Source organism: Crassostrea angulata, chromosome 10 (assembly GCF_025612915.1).
Source record: "Crassostrea angulata isolate pt1a10 chromosome 10, ASM2561291v2, whole genome shotgun sequence".
In the NCBI taxonomy this organism is placed as follows: domain Eukaryota; kingdom Metazoa; phylum Mollusca; class Bivalvia; order Ostreida; family Ostreidae; genus Magallana; species Magallana angulata.
Window position 1 is genome coordinate 17919441 of NC_069120.1, and position 19402 is coordinate 17938842.

At 32.5% G+C, this 19402-nt stretch overlaps 3 protein-coding genes across 3 annotated transcripts; 1 reads left to right on the forward strand and 2 right to left on the reverse strand.

Annotated features, from left to right (window-relative positions):
• Nucleotides 1-1919: 1919 nt before the first annotated feature.
• Nucleotides 1920-8525, forward strand: LOC128165177 (periostin-like). Its single transcript, XM_052829430.1, has 15 exons — nucleotides 1920-2174; nucleotides 2589-2660; nucleotides 3744-3872; nucleotides 4036-4130; nucleotides 4239-4435; nucleotides 4711-4905; nucleotides 4995-5145; nucleotides 5253-5390; nucleotides 5485-5703; nucleotides 5780-5916; nucleotides 6023-6190; nucleotides 6782-6880; nucleotides 7198-7344; nucleotides 7445-7535; nucleotides 7991-8525. The coding sequence occupies exons 1-15, from the start codon at nucleotides 2014-2016 to the stop codon at nucleotides 8230-8232; spliced, it is 2241 nt and encodes a 746-aa protein (XP_052685390.1). The 5' UTR covers nucleotides 1920-2013; the 3' UTR covers nucleotides 8233-8525.
• Nucleotides 8526-8602: 77 nt separating this feature from the next.
• LOC128164974 (uncharacterized) lies at nucleotides 8603-12405 on the reverse strand. Its single transcript, XM_052829105.1, has 8 exons — nucleotides 12346-12405; nucleotides 11993-12022; nucleotides 11771-11806; nucleotides 11626-11661; nucleotides 9954-9983; nucleotides 9520-9564; nucleotides 9086-9166; nucleotides 8603-8738 (listed from the first exon to the last, which is right to left on the reverse strand). The coding sequence occupies exons 1-8, from the start codon at nucleotides 12403-12405 to the stop codon at nucleotides 8691-8693; spliced, it is 366 nt and encodes a 121-aa protein (XP_052685065.1). The 3' UTR covers nucleotides 8603-8690.
• Nucleotides 12406-14110: 1705 nt separating this feature from the next.
• LOC128165712 (dynein regulatory complex subunit 3-like) lies at nucleotides 14111-19393 on the reverse strand. The gene is made up of 12 exons (XM_052830500.1): nucleotides 19247-19393; nucleotides 18798-18963; nucleotides 18387-18542; nucleotides 17979-18168; nucleotides 17573-17641; nucleotides 17354-17485; nucleotides 16987-17097; nucleotides 16554-16696; nucleotides 16353-16418; nucleotides 16131-16224; nucleotides 15899-15967; nucleotides 14111-14670 (listed from the first exon to the last, which is right to left on the reverse strand). The coding sequence occupies exons 2-12, from the start codon at nucleotides 18959-18961 to the stop codon at nucleotides 14626-14628; spliced, it is 1239 nt and encodes a 412-aa protein (XP_052686460.1). The 5' UTR covers nucleotides 18962-18963; nucleotides 19247-19393; the 3' UTR covers nucleotides 14111-14625.
• Between the last annotated feature and the right edge of the window lie 9 nt (nucleotides 19394-19402).

Consider the following 19402-nt stretch of genomic DNA (forward strand, 5'->3'; position numbering starts at 1 on the left):
ACCATTCACGGCAGGTCAGACGATGGTAATTATTAAGAAAACTAAATTTTGACGCACATGAAATTATATTGATTGTTAGTGGCAAAAAGATAAAAAAAAATTTAAAAAAAAAAAGGATTTAGGAACACGTTTAAAATTGAAAATTTTGATGGCCTACAGATAACAAAACATTGCCATGTTTGCTGCAAACGATAAGCGGCAAGATTACGTACTGTACAATTTTAAAATGTAATTATAGAACTATATAAGGTATCACACCGATAATTGTTTTCACTATATAGCACTATAGAGGGGAAAAAATTCTTAAAAATCAGTTTGTATTCCTCATAACAAAATATTCGGAGGAAATGTTATTTGTTACCTATCTCATCAGCTAACACCATAAAAAGGGCAAGCGATACTGCATTTTCTCAAAATATCTAGCTCCAAAGAGGTCTACCCTCAAAACCACGTGTTTTCCATTTGTATGTAAACAGACTGCACACTCCCCAGGAAGCTGCTGCATGTGCCCTCAAAGAAGTAGTCCCTGTGAAAAAAGATCATCACCTAACAAAGTACATGAAATATCCTACTCAGTGGTACAAAAAATTTTAAAACTGAGTAAAGGAAAATGTGATACCTTAAAATAGTCTTTAGATAAGCACGCCATTAAATTTTAATCTGTGAAATATATAACGTTTTAAATCAGTTTGTAATTAACACAAATAGTTTTGATCCAAGTCAGTTGAGTTACTAGTAACTGATGTGTACGCCAAGATTATCTGATACATGTATAGAAGATTAAGATTATAAACCAGTTTTGGGTGGTCAGACGCGGACAGAGGCATTGTGTGAGTGACTTCCCGCGGTGTTGTTTGTCCGTCGACAATAATCCTCCTTATATCATCCTCTGCCGTTTTGGTGGGAATTAAAATTAAGGTGGAATAACACATCATCACAAAATGGCTGATAGCTGATTGAAACGACAGTTCGTTTTATTAAAAGGATTTTATGAACTGAAAGATGTAACTTACCCAATACCCGAGTGGATAAAGTGTCGGACTTTCATTATAAAAAAATTCCTGTTAATTTGAGTGACTTTTTCCAGGTGTGTTATTCCACTTTAAGGCAATTAATCTAGTAATTTCTAATGAGTTATTTCCTTGTGTCTTTACTATTAATACACATGCCAGTTGCATAAAAGATCAATGTTTCAATTGAAGCTTCAATAAAAGAAATCAACAATGCATATAATGCACCATCTTTAAAATTTATGCACTGAACAAATGAATAAATGCTTGCAGTAACTCAATTTTCTGTGGCACCCAGACGTAGAGCACGTATTTGCTTTAGCAAACGTTATTTTGTTGTCGGTTCAATATTCATATCAGCTATATAAGTATATGTATGCTGATAAACATACATTTAGAAAACACAAGATTGACTGAATTGTCCAATTTATGAATGACATCGTTTAAAGAATTGAGATGAGAAATATTGCATTCGTAGCGTTAGGTAAAAAAAAAATACCAGACATCAATATATACTGGAAGTGAACCTTAATTAACGACAGATACTGACATGAAATTGAAATCAGATAACAAGGATACTTCTTCCGTACTTTCACAATATCTTTTGAGGCTAATGAGTATCAGCCTGTGACTACTAAGTATAGATTGCACTCAAACACCGTCGGTCATATGTATGTTATAAGCAAAGTGTTGTGCATTTTTAATAACTAAGACAACAATATAAAAATATCAGAAGTGCATGTTCTCCAGACACCAAGAGTGGTTTAACTTTGAAATTACATACGTTTAAGAATGCACAATGTGTTCCAACCACTTCAAAGTGTTATGAAACATTTTGTTAAGGGTCCATTGTATGATGGCTTACTGAATCATAGGGCGATGGTAATGTGCAATATCCTGGCCACTTTACTTGAGGCATATTTTATTTACTAAACACTTGCACTTTTCGCTAGAAGCAAATTATATACCAGTCCGACCAGCACCCATCTTTTCAACGTCCTGAATGTTGCGTTTGAGGATTTTAGTAATTTTGGTCCTGCTGCTTTTGGTGGCAGACGACACTGAAAGCAGACGACATCGACGTCATCAACGTCACCGCAACAGATGGCGGCAACGGGATGAATGGCCCCGAGGCGGACGCTTGGGATCACAGTGGAGACATAGGTAAAGAATCGCTAATTATTTACTATACTTAGTGTAATTAAAGGTTAAAGACAACAAAACCATGGGGGTCAGATTTTCGATTACAGACAAAGTCAAGTAGCAAAAAAGGTTGATATTTACAGAAACCATGGCATCTTTCTAATCGCTAACTTTTGTTTTGAGTGACGTTTGCGATTAAATGATATTGTTATCAATTATTTAATGATATGTATGGAACTGAACAACATTCGTCACTTTTTTAAAGTAACTTAAATATTTTCTTAAAGTTTATCATTGCAGCAATGATTATTACACGGATAATTCTTAACTTTTTAAAGTAGTACATACATGTATGGTAAATGAAAGTTTATTCCTATTGATTTAAGTATTGATAAAAGATTCAATTATTTACTGAACCATTTAATTAATTTTTAGATGGAACTTTCCTTGGTTTGATTTTGACATCAATTTTGACAGCGGCTCATTCACAACAGATTGGTGGGATGGGTAAATCCTCCTTTTATTGCTTGTTTATTTTTTAACATACAGTACTTGTTGTGTTTGTTTCTTTGGAAATTTTGTTGAAAACATTGTTTTGTGTTAGTCAATGCTTACATTTGTCAATTCATAAGATCATTGTTGACAATATGAACTATTGCTGGAGATAAATTCTTTAAAGTTAATCGCTTGAATGATATAGAACCATTTTAACAGGAGCTTGGAATTTTGGAAGTTGTGTTTTAAAAAACAGCAATGTGACGTAGGCCTTGCTAGCCACTCAGCCATGGCCCTTTGAAATGAACAAGATTTGTCTGGCTTTTGTGTTGGGACTACGCAATCTGTGTATTTTCGACTTGAAACCAACGTCATTTTCAACTTGTTTTGGTGCAAAAAATACAGTTAATTAAATCCTACTGAGTAAAGTTTAAGGTCTTGTTAAAAATGTTCTAATTCAAATTTTTAAATTCATTCGACTGAACGTGAAGATTCAAAATCAAGGATAAGTGCACAAGGACCAAGCCCTCGTGGATAAGTGTGTTGTGTGGAGGATGACGTATTACAAATTATAGTTTTCAGTAATCAATAATTAAAACAAAACTAATATCTATCTACAATGCAAGTATGTTGTCTTTCTAATAGCAATTACAAGCTGCATGGTAATATTTGATAGTAAATATTGTTTAAAATAAAATTTTTATCAATGTCTGGCATAGTTTTTGCGTCACTGGAGTTATAAAAGTTCTTGTATGCAAAATTACACAGAACATCGGTAGCCTATATAAAATGACAAAAATCTGTATTTAAATTTTGTTTCACTTAGCAATGAAAAAACGAATCGCTTTTTATTTAAGTATTTTTGCATATAGGTTTGTAACAGTATAAAAGTTTGTAACAATATCTTTTAAGAAGTAAAATTATATGCACAATAGATTTAGATGCAAATAGATATTTGGTTAGGCATTAGGTAGGTAAGACAGTGAGTGAAGTGATAGTCAATTCACTTTAGTCACCTTTATAAAAGTTTTGTTTAAATTTCTGAAAATCTAAGCAAAAATAATGAAGAATTTGATTTTTTAAAAAATGTTTTAGTCCAAATGTCTGCACACATAAAGAACGCAAAAATGGGAACACTTCAACTTCCTTCACCGGCCATGGTCAATACTCATCGTCCGCGATCACATGTGAAGACAAGAAGACCGCGTACATATGTACCGAAACGTGAGTCCTTGTCAGTGGATACATTTCTTTCCAATAGTTATAACAAAGACGTGAGAAGAAGACTATTGTGTGATTTGCTTTCTTATTGTTTTATTTCTTGTGTTTTGATTTGTTTAATCAATAAGCTATATCAAATAGAAAATCTGTTTCCATTTTATTAAAGATTGACAAGCAATGGAAAAACTACAAAAGAAAGAGTTACCAAGAGCTGTTGCCACGGTTACACTAGAAGATCTGGTCAACACGGATGTCCAAAGTGTAAGAATCTCTCTCTCTCTCTCTCTCTCTCTCTCTCTCTCTCTCTCTCTCTCTCTCTCTCTCTGTTAGTCCATATTCAAGAACTGCATTGTATTTTTTGCTAAACAGACCAGCAGTTGGATGACATCGAAAAAACAGCAGAATCCTTAAATTTGACAGAATTCCTTCGAGCAGCAGAAAGTGTTGGTCTCAAGGAACAACTAAAGGGAACCTTGGACGCAAATTTCACAATTTTTGCTCCAACAAACGAGGCTTTCAAAAAAGGACCCAGCTTCGTATCGTCATATGAAAACGTCTTACTTAACGTAGGCTAAACGAGTGGTGATGATATACTATTATATAGTATTGAAAATATAATCTGTTTAACTATTACACGTATAAAAAGATAAGTGTCCAGATTATTGAACTTTTATGTTTTAATTACATCGAATTTAAAAGAGAGTAAATAATTAGATATAATAACAGTTTTAAAAAGTAATTTGTTGCAGAAAGAATGTGTAAATTTCTTCATGGGGTCCTTTTCCGATCTTTGATACTAGCTTGCCTTTCGATCAACATTCAATTTTACGAGTTGTTTCAGGACATGGGTTCTGTCATTAGAATTTCGCCGCCGATCAGCACAGTCATTGTGAGCGACGCATCTGACCTAGTTTTGAGTCACGTGACGGGTGGCATTCTGACGACCACCACACTGGAGGACGAGCAGACGATCACAAGTGCCAACTCTAAATCCTCCACCATCAGAATAAACTTTTACGACATGGTAGACAATGGGGTAAACATTCTTATCCTCTGTGAACCGAAATATTGTACGTTGTTTTTTTTTTTCATTTCATATTTTCACGTCTTTAATCTATTTTGCAGGTTATGACTGCAAATTGTAAACGTGTTTTGTCAAGAAACAATCTGGCCACTAATGGCGTCATCCATGTCGTGGATGAAGTTTTGCAGCCGGTGACAAAATCATTGACGGATATCGTCAGCAGCAATCCCCAACTCAGCTATCTTAAAACAGGTACAATACAATTGATGTTGATCACTTGTCTGTGCTGTAAAATTGTTAACTGCGTCTTTATTATTAACAAAATACATGTAAATACACATTTTCTTTTTTAATTACAGCTCTTGGAACAAGTGGGATTAGTCACGATCTTCGACTGGAAGGACAGTTTACTCTACTAGCTCCAACAGACAACGCATTTAGAAAGCTGGATGGACAACTCTTGAACAGAACACTGACTGACAAACGTTGTCTTAAGAGTAAATTGAACAAAAATGCTGTTATAGTTACGATTGTATTTTCTGTCATCTCTGTTATTACTTATACTTTACATGGACTGTTTTCTTCTTATAGAGATTATTAACAACCACCTGCTCCCCAATGTTATTTGCTCATCGGCAGTTAGTGGCTCTCACAAATCCAAAACCAAGAACAAGCTGTCCAAGTACCTACAGTTGATGCGTGATGACAACGACAAGATTTTTGTGGAAAAGTCGCAGATAATCGATCGCGACATCATGGCTAGCAATGGAGTACTTCACCTTATTGATGACGTCATTATTCCTGAGGAAGGTAACCACGTTGTAAAAAAGCTGTGTTTATAATATTAATTTAGTTTTAAAATTTTTGTAATATTTCTTTTCTGTAGCTTACGCAGTAATGGAGGTTCTGGAGAAGAGAAAATTAACTCGACTTTCGGATTTGATCAGTGAAGCAGGCCTGAAGAAGTCATTGGAACAAGCCAATGATATAACTATTTTAGTTCCCACGAATGAAGCGTTTTCAGTACGGGTCAAATACTTTCATATCATGAGTAATAGTATCAATTTTTTAAACAACAATGAATTGCTATACTTCATTCAAAATTAGTTAGGTTCCAAGTTTCTTTCAGAAAATGTCCGAGTTTGATCGAGCGAGATTAAATGAGTCCAACACGGCGGATATCGTAAAATATCACGTGATCAAGGAGCTGTCCATGTGTCGTGTTGCAGATGGTCATCAATTCTCTACTTGGAACACAAAAAAAACCCTGACTGTCCACAGAAGCCGATCACTTTATGTAAGAGATCGATTCTAACAAATACTTTGATTTCGTCCCACATTATGAAACAAGTGAAGCATATACATGTACATGAATTAAGATCATAAACAGATGCAAATTAAAAGAAAATTCTAATTCATTGTGGAGGAAAAAGTATATAGAATGGTTTTGTTATTAGTGGAAAAGAATACATTTGTTAAAAACAACATTTTAATTAAATGTGCTTATGTATTTTTATTCTGTTAGTTATTCTAATTATTATAAAACTCATAACAAAAATATTTATGACACAAATAAAGTAAAACAGGTACAGTACAATCGATTGTTTCATGGATAATGTGATGTCGAAATATATACTATCTGGTTTTAAAAAAATGATATAAATCTGAAAGCCTGTAGACTTGAACGATGATCAGTTCTTTACAGGTATTTTAGGAAGCCATTGTTGAAATTTCTTTTGATCAGTATGAACCGATGATATTCTTGATTAGTTTTACACAAGAATTACAAAAAGCGGACCTACCTTATAGGAAGAGCTGTGTCGTCTAACTTGACCATCACTATAAGCCTCTTAATACTTGTTGGAATGTGATTTTACGACTATTTCAGTATAGATTCTTCGAACCTCCCCAAGAAACTATCCAGTGTTCATCAATTGTAAAGTATGGTATTCCAAGCTGCAACGCCGTAATCCATCTCATAGATAAGGTTTTTTTTATCATATATATATATATATATATATATATATATATATATATATATATATATATATATATATATATATATATATATATATATATATCTTTCATTTGAATTCATGTATCAAATTTCTTCGATGCGAAATTCATTTATTATAATATCAATTTTACTGAAAACAAATAGTATTCAATTTGTTGAAGACCATTGTGCCAGTTTAGCCATACGTCCATATTTTGTTCTAAAGTTAATACAATGAATGTCAAGATAGATACAATATGTGTAACACATATCGATAAGACCGTCTATTTTATTGTTCTGCTTGATAGGTTTTGATTCCACCAGTCGGTACCGTGGTAGATGTTCTGGAAGTGGACAATCGGTTCTCAGAGTTTGTCAAGTTGATGAAGAATTCCGGATTGGCTGACGAGTTACAGCAAAACGGACCGTACACCGTGTTGGCGCCCACAAATGAGGTAGTCATGATTTACAGTATTTGTTATGAATATATAATTAAATAATGGTTTTACGCTTTTCATTGTTGCATTTTTTACAATAAAATGTGATTTACAACAGGTACTGAATGCCTTGACAGAGGAAGAAATGAAAAACCTGCAAAGCAGTAAAGACAATTTGAAGGAATTCGTCAAGGATCACGTCATTCGAGGTTGTTTTTTATAAGCAGTAATTTTAATCATTTTGCTTTCTTTAAAGTATTACCAAGTGATTGAATTTATAATTATGCGATATTTTGTTGATAAACTATTAAATTAAAACCATTTTAACAAGAACTGGTAGTTGTGACAAACAGCAGTGAGACGTAGACCTGTCTATTTAATTGCTGGCCACTCAGCCATGACGCTTTGAAATCAAAAAAAATTGTCTGGCTTTTGAGCTAAGACTACGCAATCGATGCATATTTCGCTTGAATCCAGCGTCATTTTTAACTTGTTTTGATGCAAGAAATACATGTAGATATATCTACGTCTAATCGAAAGTCCAAGATCTTGTTAAAATGGTTCTAAACTGATCAAAAAACCCTTGGAAAAAATTAATCTTTAGTTATTCGTTTGAGTTTAAAAATGAAGATGTAGTTAACCTTTTTCTCTATTTGTTATCAAGGACACATGTGCTGCTCCAATTTCCGTCTGCACGTCTTTGGGTTCCACAACGTGAGAACTATTTCAGGAGTCGAGCTGGTTATAAGGAAAACGGGAAGGCATCTTACTGTTTCCTCTTCAGATATTCTCGAGTGTGACATGGTTGGCACCAATGGAGTCGTCCATGCGATCGGCGGAATTTTAGGACAAGAACAAGAAACCGAATACAATGAATATGATTTCTTTAATATGTTTCGCTGGTAGAATCATGTAAAAGTTTTATTACAGTAATGTATAACTCATTTATGATCATTTATACTTGTATTCTACCTTGTACACGTGAAATGATTATTTTATGCTTTATGACAATGCTCTTCATGATATGTTCTCTTTAAGATACCATGCCTGTACATGAACAGTACTAAAATTATTTTGCTTTGCGCATTACAAATGCTTCAGATGAAAGACGTGTAGATCAAGATTTTTTTTCACTTTATTAACCATCTTTATTTGAATACAAAGTAAAATGTACTCAATAAAACTACTGCATAAATGTGCCTATATGATCTGATACATCTTCAATCCATGTATGCCTACTTTCGTTTGAATCATATTTTGAGAGGTTCGAATTTTGTTGACATTTTGGGGTCAGGCAAAATTATTGCAATTTACCATCGCATTTTATTGCGAATAAACATATTAATTCAGAGTATTAATCATATCTATTTTGTGTCCTCAAAGAAGAGTTCATGTGCAGCATATGACAGCAACTGAAAGAGTGAATTGAAAAGGTTTGTTATCTAAACTGCTAACTAAATACATGTCATTTGCTTTAGGTGTATTTAACACCTAGAAATATGAGATAAAACTATTAAAGACCATTGTAACAATCTTCCAATTATTTCTAATGCAATACAGAAATTAAAATATGCAATTTTTAAACGACTTATTAAAAAAAAAGATACAAAGCTTGTTTGAGATAATGTTCTAGATAAACTTGACATAGAGCGAAGATTTAAAATTTCAGCATTTGTAAAAGGCTAAAAAGAAATATTACAAAATTATTACATGTTCATTTATATTAATGCACCATCATTCAAAAAAGAAAAAGACTCACTCTCCCAGGTTCCCGGACGTTAGAATAATCCGTCTTTATCCGATCACGTGGTGTTTTCTTTTTCGCCCGTGGTTTCGGCTTCTGTTTAAACAAGAAACAATACACGGCTTTCTTTGTTGCATCATACAGATGAAGCGTTTCTTGGTGTAGAAGAGGCATTTTCAAGCAATAGTTTAATTTGTTATATGTTTAAACAACTAATTAAATATATAGATATGAAGTTTTCCAGAAAACATTTCGAAAACATCAAGATTTTGCAAATTCTAAAGCTAAAAAAAATTAATTTGATCCAAATTATTCAGATAAAGCAGGGTCAGTTCATTTCCTGAAAACCAATTAAACTCGATCTTATAAAAACTGAGTTGTCTCAAAGATGAATTTATTAACAACAGTTCAAATAGTAACATTCTAGGTCGGAATCTAGTAGATCTTACCTTTTTCCTGGAACTATACTCTGCTGGGTAAGTGGGATATTGTTCCTAGGAATAAAATAAGGATATTGTAAAAAGCATATAACTGTATGCTTCAGGTATACATGTATGTTACATTAAAAGTTTAAAAGCAATAAAATTATCTATAACAGATTGTAAAAGATTGGTTTAGAAATATTTTATTTCATACAAGTAAAAATACACTGTTCTCTGCATGTTATTATATCGATCGGACGGTAGTTTACAATTTATATCGCACATAAAACTTTACAAATAACTACTGGTTTTGTTCAAACGTTACAAGTAGTTATGAAAGTGTTGTTCATAATTTTTGCTCTTTAATTAAAAGATATTCTTCCAGAACATTGAAACGTTTCCATATCACTTGTAAAGTATGAATTTCTCGATAATTTCATTAATTTTATTCTTCAACCTACCCTGTTGCTATAAACAGGAACCGCGTATTCCTGAAGTAAAAAAAAGAAAGTAATAATTACGATGTCTAAACATGCACACGTTGAAATTGAATCAATCTATGGAGGGTTTGATGCTACATGGTGGATTTTTTATTCATTTATTCTCTCAATGATATTTACATGTATATATTTGGCATATTGTAATTCGTATAGAAATTTTAATGAATCACAACTTCTACCAAATCTGTTTGAAAACTTGGAAAGACGCAATTTTAAGAGATTCTTATACAGAAAAAAATCTAAACCGTATCAAACTACTTCTAGATTGGTTTCTGTTCAAACGGGAATGAAATGATAAAAAGTATTTTCTGAATATAGTCATAATTGTTTGACATAAAACTCCATAAAAAGAACATTTTTTTATAGACGCTGTGATTTAACTAAGTGTAATAGATGATTTTATTTGCTTCGCTTTCGCTAAAATTGGTGAATTGGATTATTAGTTGACACCCCATTTGCGTATATTTATACACGCATTATGATAGACTTGAATAATTCAACAAAGTTTAGCCCCCCCCCCCCCCCCCCACACACACACACAAATCACAATGCAGTGATAAGTATATATAAGTATGGCAATCAAGTGCAAGACAACTACGTACCCTGACATTGTGGTCTAGGGGAAGAGATGGCACGGGTTGTACTGGTTGTCTCTGCAATGCACGGCTTATTAAGCAACAGTTCCAATGCATCGTGCAAATTGATACAAGTATACGTTTGGGATAAAATTTGATGATAAATTGTTGCCAAATTCAGTCAAAACTTTAAATTTTCATTGAACTGATTTGGTCATTAAAAATATATTTTTCTGTTTTTTTTTTTTTGTTTTTTGTTTTTGTTTTTGTTTGAACATATTTTATTGCATAAACATATACAAATGGTTCGAACACAAGTTCTTACAACTTACGAGGTTCTTACCAAGTATAACAATTTACAACTGTATAGTAGTTTAGAATGGAAAGTACATAGAAATGGATATTACTAATATAGTTAAGTTATTGAACAAACGTACATGTATTAAAAAACAGTTCTGTTTGAATTTGGTCTATAGGCAGTAAGATTGCAGGAATCTGCCACAATCTCTGATAAATCTTTGAACAGATAAAAAAATATGTTGGTTTAAATTGACACTCAGAGATTCATCTCCCAACAAAAGTAAATGACAATTAATAATGTTAATTTGATTCAAGTTCAAAAGGTTTGAAAACAATTCATTTCGTGCATTGGTATAAACATTTTTGTTTTTTTTGTTTTCTTACCAATATCTATACGTATTGACAGAGGTGTTAGCTTGAGATATGCAGCTAAAATAACCGTTGTTAAATTTTATTGTGTTGATTATTGCTAGAACATTTGACAGTGTTGATACATACATGCACTCTCACGTTGCGGTCATATTGCATGGGAGGGGCGTGGTGGAGGGGGCGTGTCTACAGTTAGAATAGGAAGATACGAATCAATGATATCCTTTATTCTATATTTTGTAAATAAGTTTTAACTGCATAGTACATATACGTCATAAATAATGATAATTATCAGCAAACATGCTTTTAATTTTACATGTAATTCTAAACTTTAAATTTAAAAAAGTAAAATGATTTTCTGCATTTAAGAATCGTAAAAAAAAACATACTTGATTATAATTCACTTGAGCAGGTCTTGCGTATTCCTGTGTGATAATAAAAGGTGTCGTATTTCATGAATGTGAACTTATAATTTTGGATTACGAATTTCTAATTTTTTTTCGATCTCTTTTTTTCTTTCAAAATTGCACGTACCTGATTATAAGTCACTTGAACAGGTCTAGGGTAATCCTGGACGAAGAGTGAAAAAAAAAGAATTCAAGTTTATTTTGATAATTTTTTTCTGGGTTTAGTAACTGCAAAACTGTAGCGTTACAAGTAATGGATTGACAGACTCCCAGAGGTACAGTTCTGTAGCAACCGGATTTGTAATTTAATGCGAACAAAAATTAGGAATATTTTTACATGTATACATACCCCAATAACATGAACAGGTCTTGGGTAAACCTAAAATGTCAAACTTGGTTCGTTAACTATTAATGAATAGAATATCCAATTATCATTAGATATATTAAAGTATATGGGGTATTGCCGAATGCTCTGAGGAGATTAGTGGCTTTCCTGTATGTGTGAACTACTGCATGTAAAAAGGATGACCTCCAATTCACCGACATCTAAAAATGTGCTACCCGAATGGTATCAAACATGACACCAGTGAATATTAAAATATCATTTTAAAGTTAAATACCGCTAGGAAATGCTTGGATATACATGTTTTTCCAATAATGGTTTCTGGATTTACAAACTTGAAAACATACATGTATCTTTACTTTCATTGTGCCGTATATCTCGTCAGATATCCTGAATATTATTTTAGCCATCAGACCCATAATCGTATTATAATGTGTATATCTATGTACTCCAATTATTCTTCGATCAGAATTGTCAATTTAGACAAAACTGATATTCTAAAAGAATTTTTGTTAGCATCGTTACTTTATAATTTGATTTGATTTGCATCTATAACCTCGCCTTTTTCTGTTTCAATTTCTATCCATGTTATCCCGCAAATGTATTTGCGGAGCTTTATAGGAAGCCAGGGAATTAGGCCATTCACGCCTCGACGTACAAATCATGCGAAATTAATAATTATTTATAATTAAAAAGATGGAACCAGTTTACGGCTGTTCATATGATATGTAAGAATTGTGCTTTTAAACACCTCACATCCAATTGAATAAAAATCATGAGACTTTTTCGCCTTCTTTAAAGATGTGCTCCAGTTAAAACCCCTGCAAATCTAAAAATCGTGCAGATCTTTACCAATAACATATAATTACATGTATTCACAAGCAAATCGTGCATATGTTACGCCTTTATAAACATACAAGCCATGCACCATTCCACCTTCTATATACTTATGTACATAGAAATCGCTCAACGGTCACTCCTGTACATGGATCCAAGTCGCACATGTGTCAGGTCGTGTAGCAGCTCGTCGAACGTTAATTAAATCGTGCATTTGTTTACACCTCAACGAGCCGACCGTCCATAAAAAGCAAGACTAAAGGCAACAACAATCCTTCGATTCTTTTATAGCATTCCCGACTTAGACACCACAAGATCTAGAAACTGCTAAGGAGATTGTAACTACATGTCAATGCCAAAATCAAAGGACAGCTTGAAGTTGATATTGGTGCTATCACATCAAAGCCAGTTGCTTAAATTGGTCAGTACTAGTAGTTGGAATATCATTATATGCTATCTCTGGATCATAAAAATTCAAAGGGGCATGGTCACGATTTTGGTCAAATTCTATTTTTCTGTTTTTATTATTTACAATGCTTAAGAAGTACATTACTAATGATCAAATGAAATTTGTAAGTCAGTCGTAGAGATATAAGCAAAATACAGGACTCGCAATTCTTTGTCATATATAAGGCTCGTGTCCTGTTTTTGTTTACATAGTCTCTATATACCAGTAAAAAAAATCTTTTTCAGGCTGTTTTTCTATCTTTTTAATCATTTTAGTCATAAAGAAAAAGTTCTAGAGTTTAACACATTCATTTTAGGTCTAAAACTGGAATTTTCACTTCAACATTCAAAATGTAAACAAAAGCTTTGTTTATGTAGCAAAGAATTGTAAGCTCTGTAACTTGTTTTTAACTTAACGAATGACACTCAAATTTTGGTTGCCTATTAAAAATGCCTTACTGAAGCATTGTAAATATTAAGATCGGGCAAATAATTTTTGCCCAAAATTGTGGTCATGTCCCTTTAAGGTCCGTTGATTAAATTACTTTGGATTGTTTAGTTCAACACAAAAGTCATGTGTTCATCTTATTTCACAGTCGCAAAATTTTATAATATTTCGTTGACCTTTTAATTAAGTTTCTTTCATCGTATTTCAAAACAGTTCTCACAATCAACTTACCTGAGTAATAATTTGAATCAAAGATGCATACAAGAATCTTCCAAATCCATTACTTTCACACAAAGTAATTTGAAACTTATCTTGTTTGGGGTTATGGACATTTCTTCTTACATGAACTATTTTGCCTTTATTCAAAATGACTAAACAATTCTACACAGAACAATGTCAAAACATTCTTTATTTTTTATATGCTCTAACATAACGAGTTCTTTTCCTTTTGTTCTAACTACAAGCCAGTATTTCGTCTTGATTACATCTATCATTCCAACTAATCACTTTTGATGGAAGAATTATGATTCAAAGCAGATTGCATACAATATGATTACAGGAACTTTGTATGATATTTAAACATTTCAGCACATTTACCCCTTAGCTCTTTGAGGGTATTACAAAGCATTTATCATCCCGCTAAATATAACATCCTCTGAATTTAAGACCATCCATAAACGGAATGCAGGGAGGAGAATAAGTAAGTCAATGTCTTTACGTGGACTTGGTTGGTATATATGATGTTTGTCAAATATTACAGTATAATATGCCCAGTTGAAACATAAAGTAGTTATGTGATACGGAAGACATGTGCTTTCGTTTAGCAGTGTTTGATGTGATCATGTGTCTCTTCTCTGTGATCATGTGACTTCTCTTTAAGTCATGTGAAAATTCAAACCAATCTTGGTCATGTGCCCTCTCGTGAAAGTTCTTTTGAAGCAAACTGAAGCAACTGAAATTAAGAAAAGCAGTGATTATGAGAATTTATATCAAAGTTAAAACATGTAGATACCTGGTGAGATGTAATGTAAACACAAGATTTTAAATTGTTTCTATAATTCATATGTGCATGTTTAAATAACCTTTAAAGGACTATATATGATATGGGCCTAAAATGGCCCCCTAAAATGAACATCGTCGTTTTACTGTAATTCTTTGTTTTCTTTGTACAGATATATGTGATGTTTTCACGTAATGTTCATTTTGATTCAAGTGCCCACAATTTAGAAATACAGTGTATGACATCGTAAAAACAACCTTTTCCAGCCATTTTTGCATTCTTAGCATAAAACAGCTTGTTTTCAAGTACGGTAGTTTTTCTTTCCGAAAACATAGAGCGCATGCTTGAACAAAAAGAATATTTTAATCAGGGATGTATCTAGCCAAGACTAACAAGTGACAAAAAAATCTTTCTTGTTCAAGCATGCGCTCTATATTTCCCGTTCGTAAAAAGATAAGAAAAATGTCGTTTTTTTTAACCGATTTTGATTGAATCATAAAAATAGCATCACTTCTGACGTCATATACTGCAAGTGAGTGCAAATAAATAAGATAAATAGGTGAAAATATATTTTATATCAACTCTTCTAAAAAATGACGTAACATTTTATTGTACCCGAAACACTTTTAAAAAATTGCGAATTATGGGGGCCAAATTTAACTTATGTCATATATAGTTCTTTACTAAACATATAGAATTAAACATGGTTTTCGTTTGCAGGTACTTTAATCTCATTTCATTTGTAGAAACTTTCTGTTCAGGCCAATAAATTAATGTTTGTTTCTCAGCCATCACTACATTAGGTCTAAATGCTGTATCTTTGAGTTATGTTATTGTTGTATTGAAAAAGTGGATAACTCAGTTCTCAAACTTTGTTAAAATATGTAAATTGGGTTATTCTTGTTTTGCAACTCTTTTATTTGAAATGAAAATCAAATGTCTGTATGTCATGTTTAAATATTTTGGCTTGATAAAAACTACAAATTTATTTTTTAAAGAAGGGCATAGGAGACAAAATTGTCATCTTTTGTTTTGACAAATAAATAAATTAATACATGTTTGTTTTCATACAAGAATAAAGTTTCAAAAAAGTTGTACTCTGTAATGACTAATAGGAGACAATTGAATTGACTATGGTCTGTACTAGACCTATATATGTGTACTTATATTGTCCACTTACTCGTTCAGTGTCCCTTATACTGGAGTAATCAGTTTTCACTTGGTGATCATGATGACGAGATTTCCTCCCCTGTAAGAAAAATCAGAAAACAATTAAAAAGTGTGACAGACGGCAAGAGTTTTTGTAACTGGATATATGAGACAATATGCAAAAAATTTATAAGATTCATGGTTCCTGGATGAGTATAATGTCAGATGTAAAAAACAGTGCTTGCTGGTTACGGTTCACTGACCTGCCAGACTTTGGGGTGGGGGGTTCCTATGCTGTCCCTGACATGATCTCTTTGGACCCCTGCTGACTCGGTGGCAGATAAATTGTCTAAATATCTAAACATCAAACTTGTATTAGTTCCAGGAATAATGTTATTTATACAGACAAAAAGTATCTCTGCCCCATTTTATGTACAGGTACTTGTGAGAAATATGTTTGATTGAATATTTTGTCTAATAATTACCTCAAACAAGCATCCAAATCATTCTTTAATTTCTCCTCATAATCATTGTATTCATTTTGTAAACTCCTGTAAAATAAACTCAGATGTTAATAATACTGATTGTTATTTATGATGATCTTATATAACATTCTTATTACAATAATTATTTCTGTTAATTCACTCTTCATGGAGTTTTCAATGAATAATATTTTGAAATCTTACAGTATTCTCCTTTGCATGAAGTTGATATTTTCCTCCATCTTAGCTCTTGATTCCTTCATACGCTCTTCAAATGCCTGTCTTGCTGCATCTTTGAGGGCGTTGATGTTCTGAATGTGTCGACTAGCACCAGGGTCATGTTCAACCTGAAATCGATGGAATAAAAATCTCCAAATATTATCTGAATAGCATAACAGTGCCTCTAATGCCTGAACCAATTTATTGTATATGTTTCGATTGTTGAACTTATCATACAAATGCAACTTTTGTCATGCAATTAAAATACAATGTATAAATCATGCAATTCATGAGTTGTTCAGTGTATCATTATCTGAGTGTATACAGAGTGATTGAAACCCTCAGCATCAGTATACAACTACTGTACAGTGGATGTCCAGGTAATTGATGCTTTTATTTTGTTTCTGATCTTACTTACACTGACTGTAGGCTTGGGTAATGGGCGGACTGAAATGTTGTCCAAAGTCTTGACATTTGTTTCTTTCAAAATATTGGTTTGATATGATCTGTCTCTCTCAATTGGGTTACCCTAAAATTAGGTATATGGTTATTTAAATCAACTAGGTAAGTGTGAATTCAGAGTTTAATGGTATATTATAAGACAGGTGCATTAGTACCTAATGTGAATTCATATCTCATGATTAGATATGAATGCATATACTAGCTATCATCTTTGCTAGTCAAGGGTTTTCAATACACACCATTCAGAAACTCTTGGCTAGCTAAGATGACCAGCTACATTATATTCTAATCCTGGCACACTTACACTAAATCTTGTTACTTACATGTAGAGAGAGAACATCCAACCTCTTCAGTTGCCCAAGGACACCCACAGTACTGTGGAGGGACTGGATTTTGTTATTAGATAAATTGACTATCTGAAGGTGGAAACAGCTAGTCAGGGGAATCGCCTCTATCTGGAGATATATACATGTAATGGTCATGAATTGATGCAAATTAGATGTTACATAAATCTTTAAGCTCTTGGTCATAATTGCACATACCACATCATTTCTTTGTGCATACAGTTCCCTCAGCTGGGGTAATGCTTGAATTCCATCAAGAGATTTGATCTTAAATAAAAGCAACAGTTAGTGCTTGTTAAAAGATAGCATTACATACTGTAACAAAAAGAAAGCATTATATCCTGGAGCAAAAATAATTTAAATCTGCGATTAAAATTTATAGTGTATGGTTGAAAAGTTGACAAATTATGATTTTAATTTTGTTTCATTTTTGAATATTTAAATATTTTAATTGGTCATTCAGAAATAATTACCATTTTACAATCCAAGACTTTTAATTCACAGAAGTTACAAGAGATTTTTTTCTGCCACTCTGAATTCCATCTCACTGAATGAATAGTTTGCTTGAGTTAAAGTTTTGATACAATGGAGAAATTAGATCTACCTTGTTGTTATTCAGGTTTAAGACTTGGAGGTTCATCATGCTTGGCATGTAGGATATGTCCTCAAGTTCATTCATGCTCAAGTTTAACTCGACTAATGATGTGCTTCGCACAAGATTTTCAATACGAGATATGGAATTGTGGGATAGATTCAAAGAATAAAGTTTCTTTAATACCTCTATCCCAATGAATCTGAAAAAGGTAAACTTCATTAAAATATTGCTATTCAAATAAATGATTTTTTTTAAACATAAAGTTAAAACTGCTTTCAATAATGTGTCTAAAAATGATTTAGAGATGCAGGAAAATATATGGTTATCTGATGATATAAATCCATCTTGCACACATATATCTTATTAAATATAAAAAAAAAACATGAGTCAAAATGTTTCATATATAAATGAACATACTTGGTTATTTTGTTGAGTGATGCATTCAAATCCCTTAGGTTCTGTAATGGTATAAAAGCTTCATGCTCAAGAGAGGAAAGTTCATTCAATGATATATCCATCTTTAGAATTCGAGAAGGAGTGTCAATTGCAGAGGTTATCCTTGAAGGAGGGTCACTGTAAATAAAAATAAACACATTGAATGAATCGACCTTCTTTGCCAAATTTAAGATTTTACTTTCAGTGTACAGATAATGCTAAATTTAACATACAATGAAAACAGAGGAATATTTAGTTATATTTTTACTATACCATAAATCTTTTATTCATAGTGCAAGAAGAAATTGAAACTATAAAAAATATTACTGATGACATAAATGATATGATGTGTACTCATGAAAACATATTGCTTTATATTCTTCAGAAACAAACCTTTCATCTCCCCACTGGAAACTGTATTCTAAGTGTCGCAGTTGACACATCTTTAAATCTAACTCATAGTAAGTCCCTCTTGTTTCGAGGCCCCAATCAACAGGTAATATTGTCAAGGAATGGATCTTTCTTTCCACAAAATCCTGCGTGAGGTGTTTTTCCATTTCTTAAAAAAAAATGTGTTATACATGTAGTTCTAATGGACATGCAGTAAGTGTTGATTATTTAATTAGACTGCCTGACATTTTTGTAATAACATATATGGTATACTATAACTTTACCGTTTAATATTAAACGTCATAATCTATTATTTAAAAAAATCAAAGTAAAATGGCGAAGATATATCCCGACGATAATTTATTGATAACACACTTTCACTTAAAAAATTCTTGAAAACGGGATAATATATGATAATTGATTAACATAAATGTACAACTTGTGTTGATTACCGTTTCTTTAAATGGCTACAAGGGTAAGGGCCCACAAAAAGACAAATGGAACTGATAAAATTCAGCTCGTTAAATGCATGTTTCGCATTCTGAAATTGTTTACATTAGTTTCCTAGGAGCGGAAGTGCCCTTTCTTTTTCAACGATGACGATCCCG

Excerpts from the sequence above, each read along its gene's own strand:
- LOC128165177 (XM_052829430.1), top strand. The coding sequence starts at position 2,014 with ATGTTGCGTTTGAGGATTTTAGTAATTTTGGTCCTGCTGCTTTTGGTG. Across the intron at positions 7,345-7,444 it reads TGTTGGCGCCCACAAATGAG|GTACTGAATGCCTTGACAGA; the intron begins GTAGTCATGATT and ends GATTTACAACAG. Across the intron at positions 7,536-7,990 it reads CAAGGATCACGTCATTCGAG|GACACATGTGCTGCTCCAAT; the intron begins GTTGTTTTTTAT and ends TTTGTTATCAAG.
- LOC128164974 (XM_052829105.1), bottom strand. The coding sequence starts at position 12,405 with ATGGGTCTGATGGCTAAAATAATATTCAGGATATCTGACGAGATATAC. Across the intron at positions 11,662-11,770 it reads TTCAAGTGACTTATAATCAG|GAATACGCAAGACCTGCTCA; the intron begins GTACGTGCAATT and ends ATTATCACACAG. Across the intron at positions 9,984-11,625 it reads CTCAAGTGAATTATAATCAA|GAATACGCGGTTCCTGTTTA; the intron begins GTATGTTTTTTT and ends TTTTTACTTCAG.
- LOC128165712 (XM_052830500.1), bottom strand. The coding sequence starts at position 18,961 with ATGGAAAAACACCTCACGCAGGATTTTGTGGAAAGAAAGATCCATTCC. Across the intron at positions 17,642-17,978 it reads TAAACCTGAATAACAACAAG|ATCAAATCTCTTGATGGAAT; the intron begins GTAGATCTAATT and ends CTTTTATTTAAG. Across the intron at positions 17,486-17,572 it reads ATGCACAAAGAAATGATGTG|ATAGAGGCGATTCCCCTGAC; the intron begins GTATGTGCAATT and ends ATATATCTCCAG.